Source organism: Cetorhinus maximus, chromosome 17, assembly GCF_964194155.1.
Source record: "Cetorhinus maximus chromosome 17, sCetMax3.hap1.1, whole genome shotgun sequence".
NCBI classification, from domain to species: domain Eukaryota; kingdom Metazoa; phylum Chordata; class Chondrichthyes; order Lamniformes; family Cetorhinidae; genus Cetorhinus; species Cetorhinus maximus.
In genome coordinates, this window is record NC_135895.1 from 387,385 (window position 1) to 413,291 (window position 25,907).

The 25,907-nt window shown below is 51.5% G+C and overlaps 1 protein-coding gene across 1 annotated transcript in view; it reads right to left on the reverse strand.

Moving 5' to 3' along the window:
- The window catches only part of LOC144692132 (mitochondrial adenyl nucleotide antiporter SLC25A24-A-like), a 96,296-nt gene extending 78,481 nt beyond the window's left edge, over positions 1-17,815 (reverse strand). Inside the window, exons 1-3 of the mRNA XM_078560630.1 lie at positions 17,234-17,815; positions 11,210-11,336; positions 9,743-9,830 (exon numbers count right to left, since the gene is read on the reverse strand). Coding sequence (XP_078416756.1) covers positions 9,743-9,830; positions 11,210-11,336; positions 17,234-17,443 — 425 coding nt within the window. The 5' untranslated portion in view covers positions 17,444-17,815. The remainder of the gene's footprint in view (positions 1-9,742; positions 9,831-11,209; positions 11,337-17,233) is intronic.
- Between the last annotated feature and the right edge of the window lie 8,092 nt (positions 17,816-25,907).

A 25,907-nucleotide genomic window follows, 5' to 3' on the forward strand; every position in this document is an offset into this window, starting at 1 on the left:
GGTTCCTCAGGGCAGTGTCTTAGGCTCAACCATGTTCAGCGGCTTCATCAATGACCTTCCCTCATCAAAGGGTCGGAAATGGGGAAGTTTGCTGATGGTTGCACGATGTTCAGCACCAATCTGAGGAATTCCTCAAATAATGAAATAGTCCGCGTGTATATGCAGCAAGACCTGATCAACATTCAGGCATAGCTCATAAGAACACGGCACAAGATACAAGAGATAGGAGCAGGAATAGACTACACAGCCTTTCGAGCCTGCTCCACTGTTCAATACGATCATGGTTTCAACTCCACTTTCCTGCCTAGTCCCCATATCCCTTGAATGCCTGAGACACCAAAAATCTGTCTCTTTCAGTCTTGAATATACTGAACGATGGACCATCCGCAGTTCTCTGGGGTAGAGAATCCAAAAGGTTCATAAACATTTCAGCTAACTGATTCCCCATTATCCTGAAATTATGCTCCTGTGTTCAAGATTCACCAATCAGGGTAAATAGCATATGTCTATGCCCCTTCAGAATCTTGTATATTTCAATGTGATCACCTCTCATTCTTCTAAACTACAAATAACATCAGCCCAATTTACTCAGCCTCTCATCATAGGACAACCCCCTTCATCCCAGGAACCACTTGATCCACTTGACCGACCTCACTCCTCATAAGCAGATCAAGCAATGCCTCCTTCCTCATTGATCAAGAAAATTATTCTGAACATATAGGAGCATAGAAAATAGGAGCAGGAGTGGGTCATTCGGTCCTTCAAGCCTGCTCCGCCATTCAATCTGATCATGGCTGATCCTGTATCTCAATACCGTCCTCCTGCTTTCTCCCTATACCCCTTAACACCTGTAAAGTCCAGAAATCTGTCTATTTCCTTCTTAGATATACTCAGTGACTTGGCCTCCACAGCCTTCAGTGGTATAGAATTCCACAGGTTCACCACCCTCTGAGTAAACAGGTTTCTACTCATCTCAGTCCTAAATGGCCTAATCCGTATACTGAGACTGTGACCCCCTTGTTCTAGACCCCACCAGCCAGAGGAAATATCATCCCAGCATCCAGTCTGTCCATCCCTGTCAGAATTTCAAATGTTTCAATGAGATCCCCTCTCATTCTTCTAAACTCCAGTGAATACAGGCCTCATCGGCCCAATCACTCCTCATACAACAATCCTGCCATCCCACTTCAAAAACTCTTCCCTCTCTCTTCCCTTTAAACTACTCCTATCCTATTTCTTGGCTGAAACATATTTGAGCAGAGTACAACTTGTCACTGGCATGAACAAGAATATCGGAAATCTTTTTTAAAATTCATTCGCGGGATGTGGGCTTCGCTGGCTGGGCCAGTATTTACTGCCCATCCCTAGTTGCCCTTGAGAAGGTGGTGGTGAGCTGCCTTCTTGAACCGCTGCAGTCCATGTGGTGTAGGTACACCCACAGTGCTGTTAGGGAGGGAGTTCCAGGATTTTGACCCAGCGACAGTGAAGCAACGGTGATATATTTGCAAGTCAGGACAGTGAGTGACTTGGAGGGGAACTTCCAGGTGGTAGTGTTCCCATCTATCTGCTGCCTTTGTCCTTCTAGGTGGTAGTGGTCCTGGGTTTGAAAGGTGCTGTCTAAGGAGCCTTGGTGAATTCCTGCAGTGCATCTTGTAGATGGTACACACGGCTGCACCTGTGCATCGGTGGTGGAAGGGAGTAAATGTTTGTGGATGGGGTGCCAATCAAGCGGGACTGCTTTGTCCTTGACGGTGTCCAGCTTCTTCAGTGCTGTAGGCGCTGCACTCATCCAGGCAAGTGGGGAGTATTCCATCACACTCCTGACTTGTGCCTTGTAGATGGTGGACAGGCTTTGGGGAGTCAGGAGGTGAGTTACTCATCAAACGATTCCCAGCCTCTGAGCTGCTCTTGAAGCCACAGTATTTATATGGCTAGTCCAGTTCAGTTTCTGGTCAATGGTAACTCCCAGGATGTTGATAGTGGGGGATTCAGCAATGGTAATGCCACTGAACATCAAGGGGTGATGGTTGGATTTTCCCTTGTTGGAGATGGTCATTGCCTGGCAATTGTGTGGTGCGAATGTTACTTGCCATTTGTCAGCCCAAGCCTGGATATTGTCCAGGCCTTGCTGCATTTGGACATGGACTGCTTCAGTATCTGAGGAGTCGTGAATGACGATGGACATTGTGAAATCATCAGCGAACATCCCCACTTCTGACCTTATGCTGGAAGGAAGGTCACTGATGAAGCAGCTGAAGATGGTTGGGCCTAAGACACTACCCTGAGGAACTCTTGCAGTGATGTCCTGGAGCTGAGATGACTGACCTCCAACAACCACAACCATCTTCCTTTGTGCTAGGTGTGACTCCAACCAGCAGAGTTTTCCCCCTGATTCCTATTGACTCCAGTTTTGCTAAGGGCTCCTTGATGCCACACTCGGTCAAATGCTGCCTTGATGTCAAGGGCAGTCACTCTCACCTCACCTCGGGAGTTCAGCTCTTTTGTCCATGTTTGAACCAAGGCTGTAATGAGGTCAGGAGCTGAATGGCCCTGGCAGAACCCAAACTGGGTATCAGTGAGCAGTTTATTGCTAAGCAAGTGCCGCATGATAGCACTGTTGGTGACCCCTTCCATTATTTTACTGAGGATCGAGTGTAGACTGATGAAGTGGTAATTGGCCAGGTTGGATTTGTCCTGCTTTTTGTGTACAGGACATACCTGGGCAATTTTCCACATAGCCAGGTAGATTCCAGTGTTGTAGCTGTACTGGAACAGCTTGGCTAGGGGCGCGGCAAGTTCTGGAGCACAAGTCTTCAGTACTATTGCCAGAATATTGTCAGGGCCTATAGCCTTTGCAGTATCCAGTGCCTTCAGCTGTTTCTTGGTATCACGTGGAGTGAATCAAATTGGCTGAAGACTGGCATCTGTGATGCTGGGGACCTCAGGAGGAGGCCGAGATGGACCATCCACTCGGCACTTCTGGCTGAAGATCGTTGCGAATGCTGTGATGGGCTCCTCCATCACTGTGGGTCCTGATATTTGTGGAGCCTCCTCCTCCAATCAGTTGTTTAATTGTCCACTACCGTTCACGACTGAATGTGGCAGGACTGCAGAGCTTAGATCTGATCAGTTGGTTGTAGGATCGCTTAGCTCTGTCTATCACTTGCTGCTTATGCTGTTTGGCACGCAAGTCGCCCTGTATTATAGCTTCACCAGGTTGACACCTCATTTTTTGATGTGCCTGGTGCTGCTCCTGGCATGCCCTCCTGCACTCTTCATTGAACCAGGGTTGATCCCCTGGCTTGATGGTAATGGTAGAGTGGGGGTTATGCCGGGTTTGTGTTTGAGTTCAATTCTGCTGCTGCTGATGGCCCACAGCACTTCATGGATGCCCAATGTTGAGTTGCTAGATCTGTTCAAAATCTATCCCATTTAGCATGGTGGTACTGCCACACAACACAATGGAGGGTATCCTCAATGTGACGGTGGCACAGCGTCTCCACAATGACTGTGCGGTGGTCACTCCTACTGATACTGTCATGGACAGATACACCTTCGGCAGGCAGGTTGGTGAGGATGAGCTCAAGTATATTTTTCCCTCTTGTTGGCTCCCTCACCACCTCCCGCAGACCCAGTCTAGCAGCTGTGTCCTTTAGGACTCGGCCAGCTCGGTCAGTAGTGGTGCTACCGAGCCACTCTTGGTGATGGACATTGAAGTCCCCCACCCAGAGTACATTCTGCGCCTTTGCCACCCTCAGTGCTTCCTCCAAGTGATGTTCAACATGGAGGAGCACTGATTCATCAGCTGAGGGAGGGCGGTACGTGGTAATCAGCAGGAGGTTTCCTTGTCCATGTTTGACCTGATGCCATGAGACCTGGAGTAGATGTTCCGGACTCCCAGGGCAACTCCCTCCCAACTGTATACCACTGTGCCGCCACCTCTGCTGGGTCTGTCCTGCCGGTGGGACAGGACATACCCAGGGATGGTGATGGTGGTGAGGATGACTATGTCAGGCTGTTGTTTGACTAGCCTGTGAAACTAGCCCCCAGATGTTAGTAAGGAGGACTTTGTGGGGTCGATAGGGCTGCGATTGCCATTTCTTGAAATGTGTACAGGTGAACTTTTTAGGTCAATATGTAGAGGGTCCAACAAGGGACGGTGCATTGCTGGACCTAATTCTGGGGAATGAAGCCGGACAGGTGGCTGAGGTGGTGGTGGGCGAGCATTTTAGTGATAGCGACCACAACATGGTACAGTTTAAGTTTGTTATGGACAAAGAAATCGACAAGTTGCAAAAAAATGTTTTGGATTGGGGGGAGAGTGGATTTTAGTAAAATAAGGCAGGATCTGGCCAAGGTAGACTGGGAACAGCTACTTGTGGGGAAACCTACAGAGGAGCAGTGGGGAGTGTTCAGAAATGAAATGGGGAGGGTACAGGCTCAACATGTTCCCTCTAGGGTGATAGGAAGGAGTAACAAGCCCAGAGAACCATGGATGACCAGAGATATTCAGGATACGATGAGAAGGAAAAGAGAGGCTTTTAGCAGGTACAAGGGAAGCAAATCAGCGGAGGCATTAGTGGAGTACAGAAAGTGCAGGGTGGAGCTTAAGAAAGCAATTAGGAGAGGAAAGAGGGGATATGAGAAAGCTCTGGCTGGTAAAAGTAGGGAAAATCCCAAGATATTCTATAAGCATATCAATGGGAAGAGGATAACCAGGGAAAGAGTAGGGCCCATAAGGGACCAAGGGGGCAATCTATGGGTGGAGCCAGAGGACATCGCTAGAGTGTTGAATGAATACTTCACATCTGTCTTCACCCAAGAGAATGAGGATGATGGTATCGAACTCGGGGAAAGAGACTGCAAGGTTCTTAAACAAAATGATATAGGGAGTGACAAGGTCTTGGAGGTGTTGACAGGCTTAAAAATGGACAAATCTCCAGGTCTGGATGATTTGTGTCCCAGACTGCTGAGGGAGGCAAGGGAGGAGATCGCAGGGGCTCTGACCCAAATTTTTAATTCCTCTCTGGCCACGGGGGAGGTGCCAGAGGACTGGAGATCAGCTAATGTGGTTCCGCTATTTAAGAAGGATTGTAGAGATAAGCCAGGGAACTACAGGCCAGTGAGTCTCACGTCAGTGGTAGGGAAACAATTGGAGAAATTTCTGAAGGAGAGTATCTATCTCCACTTGGAGAGGCAAGGTTTGATCAGGGATAGTCAGCATTGCTTTGTCAGAGGGAGGTCATGCCTAACATATTTGAATTTTTTGAGGAGGTGACCAGGTGTGTAGATGAGGGTAGTGCAATTAATGTAGTTTATATGGATTTCAGCAAAGCCTTTGACAAGGTCCCACATGGGAGACTTATAAAGAAGGCAAAGGCCCATGGGATACAGGGTAATTTGATAAGGTGGATTCAAAATTTGCTTAGTTGTAGGAGGCAGAGGGTGATGACAGAAGGATGCTTTAGTGACTGGAAGCCAGTGTCCAGTAGTGTACCACAGGGATCTGTGCTGGGTCCCATATTATTTGTCATTTATATAAACGACATAGATGACGATGTGGGTGGAAGGATTAGTAAGTTTGTGGATGACTCAAAGATTGGCCGGGTGGTTAACAGTGAGCTTGAGTGTCTTGGGCTACAGGGAGATATAGACGGGATGGTCAAATGGGAAGATAAGTGGCAGATGGAATTTAACCCTGAAAAGTGTGAGGTGATACACTTTGGAAGGAGTAATTTGACAAGGAAGTATTCAATGAACGGCATGACACTAGGAAGTTCTGAGGAACAAAGGGACCTTGGCGTGCGTGTCCATAGATCTCTGAAGGTGGAGGGGCATGTTAGTGGGGTGGTGAAAACGACATATGGGACACTTGCCTTTATCAATCGAGGCATTGATTACAAAAGTAGGGAGATCATGTTGGATAAAAGCAAAAAACTGTGGATGCTGGAAATCAAAAACAAAATACCTGGAAAACCTCAGCAGGTCTGACAGCATCTGCAGAGAGGAGCACAGTTAACGTTTCGAGTCCGTATGACTCTTCAACAGAACTAGGGAAAAATAGAAAAGGGGTGAAATATAAGCTGGTTTAAGGAGGGGTGGGACAAGTAGAGCTGGATAGAGGGCCAGTGATAGGTGGAGATAACCAAAAGATGTCATAGACAAAAGGACAAAGAGGTGTTGAAGCTGGTGATATTATCTAAAGAATGTGATAATAAAGATACAGATAGCCCTCGTGGAGGTGGGGTAGAGTGGGGGGAAGGGATCGAAATAGGCTAAAAGGCAAAGATAAAACAATGGATGGAAATACATTTAAAAATAATGGAAATAGGTGGGAAAAGAAAAATCTATATAAATTAATGGAAAAAAGGGGAATCGGAAAGGGGGTGGAGATGGAGGAGAGAGTTCATGATCTCAAATTGTTGAACTCAATATTCAGCCCGGAAGGCTGTAAAGTGCCTAGTTGGAAGATGAGGTGCTGTTCCTCCAGTTTGCATTGAGCTTCACTGGAACAATGCAGCAAGCCAAGGACGGAGATGTGGGCATGAGAGCAGGGTGGAGTGTTAAAATGGCAAGCGACAGGGAGGTCTGGGTCATGCTTGCAGACAGACCGAAGGTGTTCCGCAAAGTGGTCACCCAGTCTCCATTTGGTCTCTCCAATGTAGAGGAAACCGCATTGGGAGCAGCGAATGCAGTAGACTAAATTGAGGGAAGTGCAAGTGAAATGCTGCTTCACTTGAAAGGAGTGTTTGGGCCCTTGGACGGTGAGGAGAGGGGAACTAAAGGGGCAGGTGTTGCACCTTCTGCGGTTGCATGGGAAGGTGCCGTGGGAGGGGGTTGAGGTGTAGGGGGTGATGGAAGAGTGGACCAGGGTGTCCCGGAGGGAACGATCCCTGCGAAATGCCGCCGGGGGAGTGAAGGGAACGATCCCTGCGGAATGCCACCGGGGTGGTGGCATCATGCTGGAGTTGGCGGAAATGGCGGAGGATGATTCTTTGAATGTGGAGGCTGGTGGAGTGATAAGTGAGGACAAGGGGGACCCTATCATGGTTCTGGGAGGGAGAGGAAGGTGTGAGGGCGGATGCGCGGGAGATGGGCCAGACACGGTTGAGGGCCCTGTCAACCACCGTGGGTGGAAAACCTCGGTTAAGGAAGAAGGAAGACATGCCAGAGGAACTGTTTTTGAAAGTGGCATCATCAGAACAGATGCGACGGAGGCGAAGGAACTGAGAGAATGGGATGGAGTCCTTACAGGAAGCGGGATGTGAGGAGCTGTAGTCGAGGTAGCTGTGGGAGTCGGTAGGCTTGTAATGAATATTGGTGGACAGTCTATCATCAGAAATTGAGACAGAGAGGTCAAGGAAGGGAAGGGAAGTGTTCGGGAACAATCCCCATCCACCACTACTCTCCTCCGTCTGGCTGAACTTGTTCTCACACTGAACAATTTCTCCTTAAACTCCTCTCACTTCCTCCAAATAAAAGGTGTGGCTATGGGTACCTGCATGGGCCCCAGTTTTGCCTGTCTCTTTATGGGGTATGTGGAACATTCCTTGTTCTAGTTGTACTCCGGCCCCCTCCCACAACTCTTACTCCGGTACATCGATGATTACTTCGGGGCTGCTTCATGCTCTCGTCGGGACCTCAGAAAACTAGGCACTTTACAGCCTTCCGGGCTGAATATTGAATTTAACAACTTTAGATCTTAAACTCCCCCTCCCCCCATCCCCACCCCGTTTCTTCCCCCTCCCGTTTAAAAAAAAATTTATATAGATTCTTCTTTTCCCACCTATTTCCATTATTTTTAAATCTACAACTAATACTTTGTTAGTCTTTCCCCCCAACCCCACTAGAGCTGTACCTTGAGTGTCCTGCCATCCATTCTTAATTAGCACTTTTCTTAGATAATATCACCACCTTCAACACCTCTTTGATCCTTTTGTCTGTGACATCTTTTGATTATTTGCTCCTATCACTGCTTGCTTGTCCCCACAACCACCCCACCCTCAACTTCTCTCTCCCCCCACCCCCCACCTTAGACCAGCTTATATTTCACCTCTCTCCTAACTATACTTCAGTTCTGCCGAAGGGTCATGAGGACTCGAAACGCCAACTGTTTTCTTCTCCACCGATGCTGCCAGACCTGCTGAGTTTTTCCAGGTAAGACTGAGGGGTGACCTGATCGAGGTGTACAAGATTATGAGGGGCATGGACAGGGTGGATAGGGAGCAGCTGTTCCCCTTAGTTGAAGGGTCAGTCACAAGGGGGCATAAGTTCAAGGTGAGGGGCAGGAGGTTTAGGGGGGGATGTGAGGAAAAACTTTTTTACCCAGAGGGTGGTGACGGTCTGGAATGCGCTGCCTGGGAGGGTGGTGGAGGTGAGTTGCCTCACATCCTTTAAAAAGTACCCAGATGAGCACTTGGCACGTCATAACATTCGAGGCTATGGGTCAAGTGCTGGTAAATGGGATTAGGTAGGGAGGTCAGGTGTTTCTCACGTGTCAGTGCAGACTCGATGGGCCGAAGGGCCTCTTCTGCACTGTGATTCTGTGATTGTCATTTCCCCTACCTAGGTTGATGCTGGGTGGTCTGTCCGGTTTCATTCCTTTTCTGAGGCATTGTTGCGGTTTGATAGGCAATTTCAGAGAAACATTGCTGTGGGTCTGGAGTCACATGTAGGGCAGGCCATATAAGGATGGCAGATTTGCTTCCCTTTACAGCATTAGTGAACCAGGTGGGTTTTTATAACAATCGACAGTGGTTTATGGTCATTATTAGACTTTTAATTGCACCCTCTGCCACGGCAGGATTCTCCAGAGCATTACCCTAGTTCTCTGGATTACTAATCCCACGACAATACCACTACACCATTGCCTTCACCTGGAAATCTAAGGGCAATAATGAGAAATACAGGCAGAAAGCTGAAATGATATAAAGGAATGCACAGTGAGTGCTGAGCAGAGCAAGAATTACAGTTACAGTCAGTACCAGAACCAATGCAGGTAACACAAATCAATAAGGAGTTGAAAACTGAGATCGACATCAATTTGCATTTATAATGCGCTTTATCAGAGGGAAAGAGAATTTATTTTAAGCAGTGGGTTGTGTGATCTGGAAGGCAGTGCCTGAAGGGGTGGTGGAAGCAGATTCAATAATAACTTTTGAAAAGGAATTGGATAAATATTTGAAGGGGAAAATATTGCGGGACTATGGGGAAACAGCAGGGGAGTGGGACTAAATTGAATGGTTCCTGCAGGGAGATGGCACAGGTACAAGGGCCAAATGGCCTTCTTCTGTGCTTTGTGACTCTGTGCTTCTATGACCACACAGTTCAAAAGCCACTCACCACACCCAATCAGGGAAACTCGGCACCGGCAACAAATGGCGGCATTGCTAATTTGGCCCAGAACCTTGGAATGAATAATAAAAATTTACATAAAAGCAAAATACTACGGATGCTGGAAATCTAGAACAAAAACAAAAATGCCTGGAAAAACTCAGCAGGTCTGACAACATCTGCGGAGAGGAAAACAGTTGACATTTCAAGTCCGTATGACCCTTCATCAGAACTCAATAAAAATTTACAACCTTTCAACATATGAAGATAAATTTTAACAATGATTTAAATAAGGGTGTGTTCCTGACTCACTGGGGACCGCGCAAACAGGACTTAGTCATGAGGGAAATGTAACACCCACATCACATGAATGAACAAAAAAGGGAGAAGCTTTACCACAACTGCTCACCTCTGAAGAATCTTTTCTGCTGTCTTAAGGTTGATGTGCATTCCCAGTGATTTAAGAGACTCGACAATCTCAGCAGCATCAATCCTGCCTAAAAGAATAAAACAACATTTTACTGAAATGCTCAAACAACAAGTCTTGAATCATATTGTGCAGGACTGAAGGACAGTGTATGACACGCTGTGCTGGACAGGGTATACGGTGTGACACGCTGCGCTGGACAGGGGTACAGGGTGTGACACGCTGCGCTGGACAGGGGAACAGGGTGTGACACGCTGCGCTGGACAGGGGTACAGGGTATTGCACGCTGCGCAGGACTGGGGTACAGGGTATGAGACACTGCGCTGGACAGGGGTACAGGGTGTGACACGCTGCGCTGGACAGGGGTACAGGGTATTGCACGCTGCGCAGGACTGGGGTACAGGGTATGAGACACTGCGCTGGACAGGGGTACAGGGTGTGACACGCTGCGCTGGACAGGGTATACGGTGTGACACACTGTGCAGGAGTTGGGTATACGGTGTGACACACTGTGCAGGAGTTGGGTACAGGGTGTGACACACTGTGCAGGAGTTGGGTACAGGGTGTGACACACTGTGCAGGAGTTGGGTATACGGTGTGACACACTGTGCAGGAGTTGGGTATACGGTGTGACACACTGTGCAGGAGTTGGGTATACGGTGTGACACACTGTGCAGGAGTTGGGTATACGGTGTGACACACTGTGCAGGAGTTGGGTACAGGGTGTGACACACTGTGCAGGAGTTGGGTACAGGGTGTGACAGACTGTGCAGGAGTTGGGTACAGGGTCTGACAGACTGTGCAGGAGTTGGGTACAGGGTGTGACACACTGTGCAGGAGTTGGGTACAGGGTGTGACAGACTGTGCAGGAGTTGGGTACAGGGTCTGACAGACTGTGCAGCAGTTGGGTACAGGGTGTGACACACTGTGCAGGAGTTGGGTACAGGGTGTGACAGACTGTGCAGGAGTTGGGTACAGGGTCTGACAGACTGTGCAGCAGTTGGGTACAGGGTGTGACAGACTGTGCAGGAGTTGGGTACAGGGTGTGACACACTGTGCAGGAGTTGGGTACAGGGTGTGACAGACTGTGCAGGAGTTGGGTACAGGGTGTGACACACTGTGCAGGAGTTGGGTACAGGGTGTGACACACTGTGCAGGAGTTGGGTACAGGGTGTGACACACTGTGCAGGAGTTGGGTACAGGGTGTGATACACTGTGCAGGAGTTGGGTACAGGGTGTGACACACTGTGCAGGAGTTGGGTACAGGGTGTGACACACTGTGCAGGAGTTGGGTACAGGGTGTGACACACTGTGCAGGAGTTGGGTACAGGGTGTGACACACTGTGCAGGAGTTGGGTACATTCCCTGGACCCAGTCCCTGCACATGAACAGCAAAATTAACTGCAGTGATTTTTCTTTAGATTTATGGTGAGGTTCAGTAATACTGACCGTCGTTATTTTTATCCAAACTCTTGAAGGCCAGTTTCAGTTTCTTCTCATGGTTTTGGAGGTATTTGCTAAACTCTCCAAAGTCCAGCTGCTCATTCTTGTCACTGTCCGCAGAACGAAATATTTTCTGTTTTAAAAGCAAAAATTCAGCAAACTGGTAAATGAGAACTGGGAAATAGCAAGTCTGACAGACAATACAATATAGGAATGGTCATCTTTCCATTGGTGTTCATACAGATTGGTGCAGCGCCAGGAATAAACAAAGCAGGAGGCCTTTTGGCCCCTCGTGTCTGTGCTGGCACATTGAAAGAGCTATCCAATTAGTCCCACTCCCCCTGCTCTTTCCCTAAAGGCCTGGTAATGAGGCAGGGGGAGGGCGGAAACAGGCTCCAGGTGATGGAGGGCTGGGGAAGGAGAGGGATGGGTAGTGGGAGGATGAGGGGATGTTAGAAGGCTAGAGGGGAAAGGAGGGTTTTGGAAGAGCGGTGTAGGGGTGGGGGTTGGTGGAGAGGGATTGAGGGGAAAGTAAGGGGGATGATTTTGAGTAAGAATCCTCTCCCTTTCTGAATCTACCAGGTTATAAGGTGAGCTCGGAACCAGCCACTGGGGAATATCAGCCCCTGCCCATTCTGCCCATTGCTGGTTGTTACCCCTGCTCATTGCCAGGTGCTGCTTCAATCCCACTCGTTGCCAGTCATTTCCCCTACCCTGTCGATAAGAAGAGTCACACCAGCTCAAAAGGTTAACTCTGTTTCTCTCTCCACAGATGCTGCCAGACCTGCTGAGTTTTTCCAGCAATTTCTGTTTTTATTTCCCCTGCCCCACTTGTTATCAGGAACTGACCCCGACGCAACCTGTTTCGTTTTATTTATTCACGGGATGTGGGTTTCACTGGCTGGGCCAGTATTTATTGCCCCTCACTAATTGCCCTTGAGAAGGTGGGGGTGAGCTGCCTTCTTGAACCGCTGCAGTCCATGTGGTGTAGGTACACCCACAGTGCTGTTAGGGAGGGAGTTCCAGGATTTTAACCCAGTGACAGTGAAGGGACGGCCGATATATTTCCAAGTCAGGATGGTGAGTGACTTGGAGGGGAACTTCCAGGTGGTGGTGTTCCCATGTGTCTGCTGTCCTTGTCCTTCTAGATGGTAGTGGTCGTGGGTTTGGAAGGTGCTGTCTAAGGAGCCTTGGTGAGTTCCTGCAGTGCATCTTGTAGATGGTACACACACTGCTGCTACTGTGCGTCGGTGATGGAGGGAGTGAATGTTTGTGGTTGGGGGGCAAATCAAGTGGGCTGCTTTGTCCTGGACAGTGTCAAGCTTCTTGAGTGTTGTAGGAGCTGCACTCACCCAGGAAAGTGGGGAGAATTCCATCAAACTCCTGACTTGTGACTTGTAGATGGTGAACAGGCTTTGGGGATTCAGGTGAGTTACTCGTTGCACGATTTTAAAAAAATTCTTCACGGGATGTGGGCTTCACTGGCTGGACCAGCATTTATTGCCCATCCCTAGTTGCCCTTAAGAAGGGCAATAAATGCTGGCCCAGCCAGTGAAGCCCACATTCCGCGAATGAACAAAACAAAAATCACGCAACAAGTAACTCACCTCCCGACTCCCCAAAGCCTCTGATCTGCTCTTGTAACCACAGTATTTATATGGCTCAACAAAAACAGAATTACCTGGAAAAACTCAGCAGGTCTGGCAGCATCGGCGGAGAAGAAAAGAGTTGACGTTTCGAGTCCTCATGACCCTTCAACAGAACTGAGTGAAGTTAGGAGGGGTGAAATATAAGCCGGTTTAATATTGGGGGGGGAGAGAAGTTGGGGGGGGTGTGGTTGTAGGGACAAGCAAGCAGTGATAGGAGTAGATAATCAAAAGATGTCACAGACAAAGGAACAAAGACGTGTAAAAGGTGGTGATATTATCTAAGAGAATGTGCTAATTAAGAATGGATGGCAGGACACTCAAGGTACAGCTCTAGTGGGGTAGGGTGGAAAGACTGACAGGGCATTACAGTTATAGATTTAAAAATAATGGAAATAGGTGGGAAAAGAAAAATCTATATAAGTAATTGGAAAAAACAAAAGGGAGGGGGAAGAAATGGAAAGGGGCTGGGGATGGGGGAGGAAGTTCAAGATCTAAAGTTGTTGAACTCAATATTCAGCCCGGAAGGCTGTAAAGTGCCTAGTCGGAAGATGAGCTGCTGTTCCTCCAGTTTGCGTTGGGCTTCACTGGAACAATGCAGCAAGCCAAGGACAGACATGTGGGCAAGAGAGCAGGGTGGAGTGTTAAAATGGCAAGCGACAGGGAGGTTTGGGTCTTTCTTGCGGACAGACCGCAGGTGTTCTGCAAAGCGGTCGCCCAGTTTACGTTTGGTCTCTCCAATGTAGAGGAGACCGCATTGGGAGCAGCGAATGTAGTAGACTAAGTTAGGGGAAATGCAAGTGAAATGTTGCTTCACTTGAAAGGAGTGTTTAGGCCCTTGGACGGTGAGGAGAGAGGAAGAGAAGGGGCAGGTGTTGCATCTTCTGCGTGGGCATGGGGAGGTGCCATAGGTGGGGGTTGAGGAATAGGGGGTGATGGAGGAGAGGACCAGGGTGTCCCGGAGGGAACGATCCCTACAGAATGCCGCCGGGGGGGTGAAGGCAAGATGTGTTTGGTGGTGGCATCATGCTGGAGTTGGCGGAAATGGCAGAGGATGATCCTTTGAATGCGGACGCTGGTGAGGTGATAAGTGAGGACAAGGACCCTATCATGTTTCTGGGAGGGAGGATAAGGCGTGAGGGCAGATGCGCGGGAGATGGGCCGGACACGGTTGAGGGCCCTGTCAAAGACCGTGGGTGGAAAACCTCGGTTAAGGAAGAAGGAGGACATGTCAGAGGAACTATTTTTGATGGTAGCATCATCAGAACAGATGCGACGGAGGCGAAGGAACTGAGAGAATGGGATGGAGTCCTTACAGGAAGCGGGGTGTGAGGAGCTGTAGTCGAGGTAGCTGTGGGAGTCGGTAGGATTGTAATGGATATTGGTGGACAGGCTATCACCAGAAATTGAGACAGAGAGGTCAAGGAAGGGAAGGAAAGTGTCAGAGATGAACCATGTGAAAATGATGGAGGGGTGGAGATTGGAAGCAAAATTAATAAATTTTTCCAGGTCCCGACGAGAGCATGAAGCAGCACCAAAGTAATCATCGATGTACCGGAGTAAGAGTTGTGGGAGGGGGTCGGAGTAGGACTGGTACAAGGAATGTTCCACATACCCCATAAAGAGACAGGCATAGCTGGGGCCCATGTGGGCACCCATAGCCACACCTTTTATTTGTTGGAAGTGAGAGGAGTTAAAGGAGAAATTGTTCAGTGTGAGAACAAGTTCAGCCAGACGGAGGAGAGTAGTGGTGGATGGGGATTGTTCGGGCCTCTGTTCAAGGAAGAAGCTAAGGGCCCTCAGGCCATCCTGGTGGGGGATGGAGGTGTAGAGGGATTGGACGTCCATGGTGAAGAGGAAGCGGTTGGGGCCAGGGAACTGGAAATTGTTGATGTGACGTAAGGTGTCAGAGAAATCACGGATGTAGGTGGGAAGGGACTGGACAAGGGGAGAGAGAAGGGAGTCAAGATAGCGAGAAATGAGTTCCGTGGGGCAGGAACAGGCCGACACGATCGGTCTGCCGGGACAGTTCTGTTTTTGCATTTGGGGTAGGAGGTAGAAGCGGGCCGTCCGAGGTTGGGCGACTATCAGGTTGGAAGCTGCGGGAGGAAGATCTCCAGAGGAGATGAGGTCAGTGACAGTCCTGGAAACAATGGCTTGATGTTCAGTGGTGGGGTCATGGTCCAGGGAGAGGTAGAAGGAAGTGTCTACTCCTTTCAAGTGAAGCAGCATTTCACTTGCATTTCCCCTAACTTAGTCTACTGCATTCGTTGCTCCCAATGCGGTCTCCTCTACATTGGAGAGACCAAACGTAAACTGGGCGACTGCTTTGCAGAACACCTGCGGTCTGTCCGCAAGAAAGACCCAAACCTCCCTGTCGCTTGCCATTTTAACACTCCACCCTGCGCTCTTGCCCAAATGTCTGTCCTTGGCTTGCTGCATTGTTCCAGTGAAGCCCAACGCAAACTGGAGGAACAGCACCTCATCTTCCGACTAGGCACTTTACAGCCTTCCGGACTGAATATTGAATTCAACAACTTTAGATCTTGAACTTCCTCCCCCATCCCCACCCCGTTTCCGTTTCTTCCCCCTCCCTTTTCTTTTTTCCAATAATTTATATAGATTTTTCTTTTCCCACCTATTTCCATTATTTTTAAATCTATTACTGTAATGCCCTGTCAGTCTTTCCACCCCACCCCCACTACAGCTGTACCTTGAGTGTCCTGCCATCCATTCTTAATTAGCACTTTTCTTAGATAATATCACCACCTTCAACACCTCTTTGATCCTTTGTCTGTGACATCTTTTGATTATCTGCTCCTATCACTGCTTGCTTATCCCCACAATCACCCCACCCTCAACTTCTCTCCCCCCACCCCACCCCCCACCTTAAACCAGCTTATATTTCACCCCTCTCCTAACTTTACTCAGTTCTGTTGAAGGGTCATGAGGACTCGAAACGTCAACTCTTTTCTTCTCCGCCGATGCTGCCAGACCTGCTGAGTTTTTCCAGGTAAATCTGTTTTTGTTCTGGATTTCCAGCATCCGCAGTAGTTTTTTGGTTGATAGTGGGAGATTCAGTGATGGTAATGCCATTGAATGTTAAGGGGTGATAGTTAGATTCTCTCCTGTTGGAGATGGTCATTGCCTGGTACTTGTGTGGTGTGAATGTTACTTGCCACTTATCAGCCCAAGCCTGGATATTGTCCAGGTCTTGCTGCATTTGGACATGAACTGCTTCAGTATCTGAGGAGTCACAAATGATGCTGAACATTGTGCAATCATCAGCGAACATCCCCACTTCTGACCTTATGATGGAAGGAAGGTCACTGATGAAGCAGCTGAAGATGGTTGGGCCGAGGACACTATCCTGAGGAACTGAATACCGAACACTGACCCCACCCAGCTCGTTGCCGGGCACTGACCCCGCCCAGCTCGTTGCCGGGCACTGAACCCGCCCAGCTCGTTGCCGGGCACTGAACCCGCCCAGCTCGTTGCCGGGCACTGACCCCGCCCAGCTCGTTGCCGGGCACTGACCCCGCCCAGCTCGTTGCCGGGCACTGACCCCGCCCAGCTCGTTGCCGGGCACTGAACCCGCCCAGCTCGTTGCCGGGCACTGACCCCGCCCAGCTCGTTGCCGGGCACTGACCCCGCCCAGCTCGTTGCCGGGCACTGACCCCGCCCAGGCCGTTGCCGGGCAATGACCCCGCCCAGCCCGTTGCCGGGCACTGACCCCGCCCAGCACGTTGCCGGGCAATGACCCCGCCCAGCCCGTTGCCGGGCACTGACCCCGTCCAGCCCGTTGCCGGGCGCTGACCCCGTCCAGCCCGTTGCCGGGCGCTGACCCCACCCTAGCCTGTCACTGCCTTTTCTGATTTGCCAATTATTCCGACCAATCAGCATCAACTCAACGGGAACTGGCCCCGAACTGTCAACCCGTTTAAAAATGGGGAGTTCAAACCTGCCTGTTTCCAGGCCCCCCTTACCACACCCACTGTTTCCAGGCCCCCCACCTTCACCACACCCACTGTTTCCAGGCCCCCCTCACCACACCCACTGTTTCCAGGCCCCCCCTTCACCACGCCCACTGTTTCCAGGCCCCCTCCTCACCACACCCACTGTTTCCAGGCCCCGCCCCTCACCACGCCCAGTTTCCAGGCCCCCCCTTCACCACGCCCACTGTTTCCAGGCCCTCCTCACCTTTGACCTGCTGAGTTTTTCCAGGTATTTTTATTTTGGATTTCCAGCATCCTCAGTTTCTTTTGCTTTTACCCTCCTCACCTTTCCCCCTCTGCACCCGGTTTCCAGGCTCCCCGGTTTCCAGGCTCCCCTCTCCGCCCGGTTTCCAGGCTCCCCTCTCCGCCCGGTTTCCAGGCTCCCCTACCTTTGCGGCCTCGGGCTGTAGGCTGAGGCCTCGGGTTTGAAGCGCTGCCCGGAGCTCGGACACATCCACCCGGCCGTCCCGGTTCACATCGAGCTGGGCGAAGAGCTGGGAATAGCGGCGCTCGGCCTGGGCCCCGGACTCGGGCCCGGACCCGGACTCGGACTCGGACCCCCGGCAGCGGGCAAAGCAGAGCGGCATCGGCGGCAGCATCGCGGAGCGGGAGCGGGAGGCGAGTGCGGTCCCGGTTCCGGCGGGCGGGGCGGGGCGGGAATGCGGGTGTGGGTGTGGGGATGGGGGCCGGGTGGGGATGGGGGCCGGGCCGGGACAGGGCGGGATCAGCAACCGTCACATTGACAACAACAGGAGCGGCCATTCCGCCCCTCGAGCCCGTACCGCCCCCGGGGGCCGGTCCCCGATTCCCGGTCCCCCCCCCCCCACCCCCCGGGGCTGTGAGGTTGGAAATGCCGCCGCCACTGGTCACAATCCGGGAGTTTCACTGAGACAGAGAAACAGGAGCTTTGTCCCCCTCCCCCTCCCGGTGCCGCTCCCCCTCCCCATCCCGGTGCCGCTCCCCCTCCCCCTCCCGGTGCCGCTCCCCCTCCCCATCCCGGTGCCGCTCCCCCTCCCCATCCCGGTGCCGCTCCCCCTCCCCCTCCCGGTGCCGCTCCCCCTCCCCCTCCCGGTGCCGCTCCCCCTCCCCCCCCCTCCCCCCCCCTCCCCCCCCCTCCCCCTCCCTCCCCCTCCCCCTCCCCCTCCCGGTGCCGCTCCCCCTCCCGGTGCCGCTCCCCCTCCCCCTCCCGGTGCCGCTCCCCCTCCCGGTGCCGCTCCCCCTCCCCCTCCCGGTGCCGCTCCCCCTCCCCCTCCCGGTGCCGCTCCCCCTCCCCCTCCCGGTGCTCCCCCTCCCCCTCCCGCTCCCCCTCCCCCTCCCGCTCCCCCTCCCCCTCCCGCTCCCCCTCCCCCTCCCGGTGCCGCTCCCCCTCCCCCTCCCGGTGCCGCTCCCCCTCCCCCTCCCGGTGCCGCTCCCCCTCCCCCTCCCGGTGCCGCTCCCCCTCCCCCTCCCGGTGCCCCTCCCCCTCCCGGTGCCGCTCCCCCTCCCCCTCCCTCCCCCTCCCCCTCCCCCTCCCTCCCCCTCCCCCTCCCTCCCCCTCCCTCCCCCCCCCTCCCCCTCCCCCTCCCGGTGCCGCTCCCCCTCCCTCCCCCTCCCGGTGCCGCTCCCCCTCCCTCCCCCTCCCCCTCCCGGTGCCGCTCCCCCTCCCTCCCCCTCCCCCTCCCGGTGCCGCTCCCCCTCCCTCCCCCTCCCCCTCCCGGTGCCGCTCCCCCTCCCTCCCCCTCCCCCTCCCGGTGCCGCTCCCCCTCCCTCCCCCTCCCCCTCCCGGTGCCGCTCCCCCTCCCTCCCCCTCCCCCTCCCTCCCCTCCCCCTCCCGGTGCCGCTCCCCCTCCCCCTCCCGGTGCCGCTCCCCCTCCCCCTCCCCCTCCCGGTGCCGCTCCCCCTCCCCCTCCCGGTGCCGCTCCCCCTCCCCCTCCCGGTGCCGCTCCCCCTCCCCCTCCCGGTGCCGCTCCCCCTCCCCCTCCCCCTCCCGCTCCCCCTCCCGGTGCCGCTCCCCCTCCCCCTCCCGGTGCCGCTCCCCCTCCCCCTCCCGGTGCCGCTCCCCCTCCCCCTCCCGGTGCCGCTCCCCCTCCCCCTCCCCCTCCCGGTGCCGCTCCCCCTCCCGGTGCCGCTCCCCCTCCCGGTGCCCATCCCCCTCCCCCTCCCGGTGCCGCTCCCCCTCCCCCTCCCCCTCCCGGTGCCGCTCCCCCTCCCCCTCCCGGTGCCGCTCCCCCTCCCCCTCCCGGTGCCGCTCCCCCTCCCCCTCCCGGTGCCGCTCCCCCTCCCCCTCCCCCTCCCGCTCCCCCTCCCGGTGCCGCTCCCCCTCCCGGTGCCGCTCCCCCTCCCCCTCCCCCTCCCGGTGCCGCTCCCCCTCCCCCTCCCGGTGCCGCTCCCCCTCCCCCTCCCCCTCCCGGTGCCGCTCCCCCTCCCGGTGCCGCTCCCCCTCCCGGTGCCCATCCCCCTCCCCCTCCCGGTGCCGCTCCCCCTCCCCCTCCCGGTGCCGCTCCCCCTCCCCCTCCCGGTGCCGCTCCCCCTCCCGCTCCCGGTGCCGCTCCCCCTCCCCCTCCCGGTGCCGCTCCCAGTGCCCCTCCCGCTCCCCCTCCCCCTCCCGGTGCCCCTCCCCCTCCCGGTGCCCATCCCCCTCCCCCTCCCGGTGCCCATCCCCCTCCCCCTCCCGGTGCCCATCCCCCTCCCCCTCCCGGTGCCCCTCCCCCTCCCGGTGCCCCTCCCCCTCCCGGTCCCCCTCCCCCTCCCGGTCCCCCTCCCCCTCCCGGTGCCCCTCCCGGTGCCCCTCCCCCTTCCGGTGCCGCTCCCCCTCCCGGTGCCACTCCCCCTCCCGGTGCCCCTCCCCCTCCCGTTGCCGCTCCCGGTGCCCCTCCCGGTGTCACCCCTCCCAGTGCCCCTCCCCCTCCCGGTGTCGCCCCTCCCGGTGCTGCTCCTGGTGCTGCTCCTGGCATGCCCTCCTGCACTCTTCATTGAACCAGGGTTGATCCCCTGGCTTGATGGTAATGGTAGAGTGGGGGATATTCCGGGCCATGAGGTTACAGATTGTGTTCGAGTACAATTCTGCTTCTGCTGATGGTCCACAGCACCTCATGGTTGCCCAGTCTTGAGTTGCTAGATCTGTGTGAAATCTATCCCATTTAGCAGGGTGGTAGTGCCACACAACACGGAGGGTATCCTCAACGTGAAGGCGGGACTTCATCTCCACAATGACTGTGCGGTGGTCACTCCTACTGATACTGTCATGGACAAATACATCTGTGGCAGGCAGGTTGGTGAGGATGAGGCCAAGTATGTTTTTCCCTCTTGTTGGTTCCCTCACCACCTGCCGCAGACCCAGTCTAGCAGCTATGTCCTTTAGGACTCGGACAGCTCTGTCAATAGTGGTGCTGCCAAGTCAGTCTTGGTGATGGATTTGGATATCCCCCACCCAGAGAACATTCTGCCCCCTTGCCACCCTCAGTGCTTCGTCCAAGTGATGTTCAACATGGAGGGGCACTGATTCATCAGGTGAGGGAGGGCGGTATATGGTAATCAGCAGGCCGTTTCCTTGCCCATGTTTGACCTGATGCTATGAGACTTTATGGGGTCCAGAGTCAATGTGGAAGACCCCCAGGGCAACACCCTCCCAGCTGGACGCCACTGTGCCGCCACCTCTGCTGAGTCTGTCCTGCCAGTGGGACAAGATGTACTCATTGATGGTGATGGTGGTTTCAGGGACATCATCTGTAATGCTTCCATGAGGATGGCTATGTCAGGCTGTTGCTTGACTAGTCTGTGAGACAGCTCTCCCAATTTTGGCACTAGCCCCCAGATGTTAGTAAGGAGGACTTTGCAGGGTCGACAGGGCTGAGATTGCCATTGTCGTTTCCAGTGCCCCGGTCAATGCTGGCTGGTCCATCTGGTTTCATTCCTTTTTTGAGACTTTGTAGTGGTTTGATACAACTGAGTGGCTTGCTAGGCCATTTGAGAGTCAACCACATTGTAGTGGCTCTGGAGCCACATGTAGGCCAGACTAGGTAAGGACGATGGATTTTCCTTTCCTAAAGGACATTACTGAACCAGATGGACAAACATTTCATGGTCATTATTATACTTTTATTACCAGATTTTTATTGAATTCAAATTCCAACCCAGGTCGGCAGAGTCTCTGGATTACTAGTCCAGCGACAATACCACTACGCCATCACCTCCCCACTGGAGGAGGAGGCTCCACAAATATCCTCACCCTCAGTGAGGTGAGAGTGACTGCCCTTGACAGCATTTAACTGAGGGTGGCGTCAAGGAGCTGTCGCAAAACTGGAGTCAATGGGAGTTGGGGAAAACGCTCCACTGGTTGGAGTCATACCTAGCACAGTGGAAGATGGTTGGGGTTGTTGGACGTCAGTCATTTGAGTTCCAGGACGTCACTGCAGAAGTTTCTCAGGCCTAACCACCTTCAGCTGCTTCATCAATGACCTTCCATCATAAGGTCAGAAGTGGGGATGTTTACTGATGATTGCACAATGTTCAGCACCATTCGCGACTCCTCAGATACTGAAGCAGTCCATGTCCAAATACAGCAAGACCTGGACAAAATCCAGGCTTGAGCTGACAAGTGGCAAGTAATATTCACGCCACACAAGTGTCAGGCAATGACCACCTCTAATAAGAGAATATAACCTGGAGAAGCGAGGTAAAGGTGGAGGGGGTAGCACTGTTAATCAAAGAGGGCATTGGTGCAATCGTTAGAGATGGCTTTGGTTCAGGAGGTCAGGATGTAGAATCGGTTTGGGTGCAGATGAGGAGTAGTAGGGGGAAAAAGCCATTAGTCAGAGTGGCCTACAGACCCCGTAAAAGTAGCCACAGCGTAGGACAAAGTATTCAAGAGAAAATATTGTGTGCTTGTGATAAAGGGACAGCAATAATTCTTGGTGATTTTACTCTACACACAAACTGGAAAAATCAGATTGGTAGTAGTAGCCTGGATGAGGAGTTCATAGAATGCTTTTGAGAGAATTCCTTAGAGCAGCAAGTTCTGCAACCAACCAGAGAGCAGGTTATATTAGACTTGGTATTGTGTAATGTGACAGGATTAATTAATGACCTCAGAGAAAAGGCACCCCTGGGTAGCAACGACCACAATATGATTGAATTTTCCATCCAGTTTGAAAGCGGGTCTAAGACTAGCATCTTAAACTTAAATAAGGGCAACTATGTGGGGATGAAAGCTGAGCTAGCTGAAGTGAACTGGGAAACGAGGCTAGAGGATAGATCAATAGAGAAGCAGTGGCAGACGTTCAAGGGGATATTTCAGATTATTCAGAATAAGTACATTCCTACTATAAAGAAAAATTCTAAGGGGAGGACCCACTATCTGTGGTTAATTAGAGATGTTAAGGGAAGCATCAAACTTAAGGAATAAGCATACAACTCTGCAAAGGTGAGTGGCAGGACAGATGATTGGACAGAATATAAAGAACTACAGAGAACGACTAAAAGATTAATCAGGAGAAAGAAATTAGAGTATGGGAGGAAGCTAGCTAGAAATGTACAAATGGATAGCAAGAGTTTCTACAGGTATTTAAACAGGAAAAGAGTAAGTAAAGTGAGTGCTGGTCCTCAGAGAGTGAGATTGGGGAGTTAATGGTAGATAATAAGGAAATGATGGAAGAAATGAACAAACATTTTGCTTCTGTGTTCACTATAGAGGATACAAAATACATTCCAGTAATACCTGCAAATCAGGAGGTGAACGGGAAAAAGGAACTTGGTGAAATTGAAATCACTAGGGAAATGGTACTGAGCAAATTGATGGAGCTGTGGGCTGGCAAGTCTCCGGGTCCCGATGGACCACATCCTAGGGTCTTAAAAGAGGTGGCTAATGAGGTAGTCAATGCGCTGGTGTTAATTTTCCAAAATTTGCTAGATCCTGGAAAGGTTCTATCAGATTGGAAAGTAGCAAATTTAACCCCTCTATTCAATAAGGGAGGGAGGCAGAAAACAGGAAACTATAGGCCAGTTAGCTTGACGTCTGTCGTTGGGAAGTTATTAGAATCGATCATTAAGGAGGTTGTGGCTGGGCATTTAGAAGAGCTGAAGGTAATCGGGAAGAATCAGTATGGTTTTGTGAAAGGGAAGTCATGTTTAACCAATTTATTGGAGTTTTTTGAAGGAGTACCATACAGTGGATAAATGGGAGCCTGTAGACGTGCTGTACTTGGATTTCCAAAAGGCATTTGATAAGATGCCATATCAAAAGTTGTTATGGAAAATAAAAGCGCATGGTGTAGTGGGTAACATATTAGCATGGATAGAAGATTGGCTGGCTGGGAGAAAGCAGAGAGTTGGCATAAATGGGTCTTTATCTGATTGGCAGAATGTGACAAGTGGTGTCCCACAGGGGTCTGTGCTGGGACCTCAACTTTTTACGATTTATATCGATAACTTGTTTGAGGGGAGTGAAACATGGCAGTTAAATATACAGATGACACAAAGATAGGTAGGAAAGTATGTTGGGAAGTGGACATGAGGTTACAAATGGATAAAGATGGGTTGAGTGAGTGGGCAAAGATCTGGCAAATGGAGTTTAATGTGGTAAAATGTGAAGTTCACTTTGGCAGGAAGAACAAAAAAGCAGAGTATTACTTAATTGGAGAACAGCTGCAGAATTGTGAGGTGCAGAGGGATCTAGGTGTTCTAGTACATGAGTCACAAAAAGTTAGTATGCAGGTACAGCAAGTAATTAAGAAGGCTAATGGAATGCTATCCTTTTATTACGAGAGGGATCAAACATAAAAGTAAGGATGTTATGCTTCAGTTATACAGGGCATTGGTGAGACTGTACCTCGAATACTGTGTGCAGTTTTGGTCTCCTTATTTAAGGAAGGATGTAAATGCATTGGAGGCGGTTCAGAGGAAGTTTACTAGATTGATACCTGGAATGAGTGGGTTGTCTTATGAGGAAAGGTTGGACAGACTGGGCTTGTTTCCACTGGAGTTTAGAAGAGTGAAGGGTGGATTTGATTGAACTATATAAGATCCTGAACAGCCTTGACAAGGTGGACGTGGAAAGGATGTTTCCTCTTGTGGGTGAGTCCAGAACTATGGGACACTGTTTTAAAAGTAAGGGTCACCCTTTTAGGACAGAGATGAGGAGAATTTTTTTTTTCTCACAGGGTTGTCCGGCTTTGGAACTCTCTGTCTCAGAAGGTGTGGAGGCGGAGTCATTGAATATTTTTAAGGCAGAGGTGGTTAGCTTCTTGTTAGGCAAGGGAATCAAAGGATATCGGAATGATGGCAATGTGGAAATCGGAATACAAGATCATCAGCCATGACCTTATTGAATGGCGGAGCAGGCTCAAGGGGCCGTAATATCTACTCCAGTTCCTATTTCTTATGTCCTTATGCCCCTTGACGTTCATTACCATCACTGAATCCCCCACTATCAACATCCTGGGGTTACCATTGACCAGAAACTGAACTCGACTAACCAGATAAATACTGTGGCTACAAGAGCAGGTCAGAGGCTAAGAATTGTGTGATGAGTAACCCACCTCCTGACTCCACAAAGCCTGTCCACCATCTACAAGACACAAGTCAAGAGTGTGATGGAATACTCTCCACTTTCCTGGATGAGTGCAGCTCCCACAACACTCAAGAAGTTTGACACCATCCAGAACAAAGCAAACTGATTGATTGGCACCACATCCTTAAACATTCTCTCCCTCCACCACTGACGCACAGTAGCAGCAGTATGTGCCATCTACAAGATGCACTGCAGGAACTCACCAAGTCTCCTTTGACAGCACCTTCCAAACCTACAACCACTACCGTCTAGAAGGACAAGGGCAGCAGATAGATGGGAACACCACCACCTGGAAGTTCCCCTCCAAGCCACTCACCATCCTGACTTGGAAATACATCGCCGTTCCTTCACTGTCGCTGGGGCAAAATCCTGGAACTCGCTCCCTAACAGCACTGTGGGTACACCACATGGACTGCAGTGGTTGAAGAAGGTAGCTCACCATCACCTTCTCAAGGGCAGTTAGGGATTGGCAATAAATGCTGGCCCAGCCAGTGACACCCGTGTCCCGTAAATGAATATTAAAAAGTCTGATATCACTAACATAAGAACTAGGAGCAGGAATAGGCAATTCAGCCCCTCTAACCTGCCCCACCATTCAATACGATCATGGCTGATCTCATTTCGGCCTCAACTGCAAATTCCCGCCCTCTCCCCATAACCTTTCATCCCGTAACTAATTAAAAATCTGTCTATCTCCTCCTAAAATTTATTCAGCGTCCCGGCATCCACTGCACTCTGAGGTAGTGAATTCCACAGATTCACGGCCCTTTGAGAAAAGTAATTCCTCCTCATCTCTGATTTAAATCTACCACCCCTTAGCCTAAAACTATGCCTCTCGTTCTAGAATGCCCCACAAGGGAAAACATCCGCTGCATGTCTACTTTGTCTATCCCCTTTAGCATCTTATATACCTCAATAAGATCTCCTCTCATCCTTCTAAACTCTAGCGAGTATAGGCCTAAACTGCTCAATCTCTCCTCATAAGACAAGCCCTGCATCTCTGGAATCAATCTAGTGAACCTCCTCTGAACCACCTCCAATGCAACTACATCCTTCCTCAAGTAAGGGGACCAAAACTATGCACAGTACTCCAGGTGCGGTCTCACCAATGCCTTGTACAGTTGCAACAACACTTCCCTATTTTTATACTCTATTCCTTTAGCAATAAATGCCAAAATTCCATTTGCCTTCCTTATTACCTGCTGTACTTGCATACTAGCTTTCAGTGATTCATGCACGAGGACACCCAGATCCCTCTGCACTGAAACATTCTGAAGTTTCTCTCCATTTAAATAATAAGTTGCCTTTTTATTCTTCTGACCAAAATGGATAACCTCACACTTATCCACGTTAAACTCCATCTGCCAAATTTTGGCCCATTCACCTGACCTGTCCATATCCATTTGTAAATTTCTGATTTCTTCATTGCAACTTACTTTCCCACCTATTTTGGTGTCAACTGCAAATTTAGCTATAGTACCTTCTATTCCTGAATCCAAGTCATTAATATAGATTGT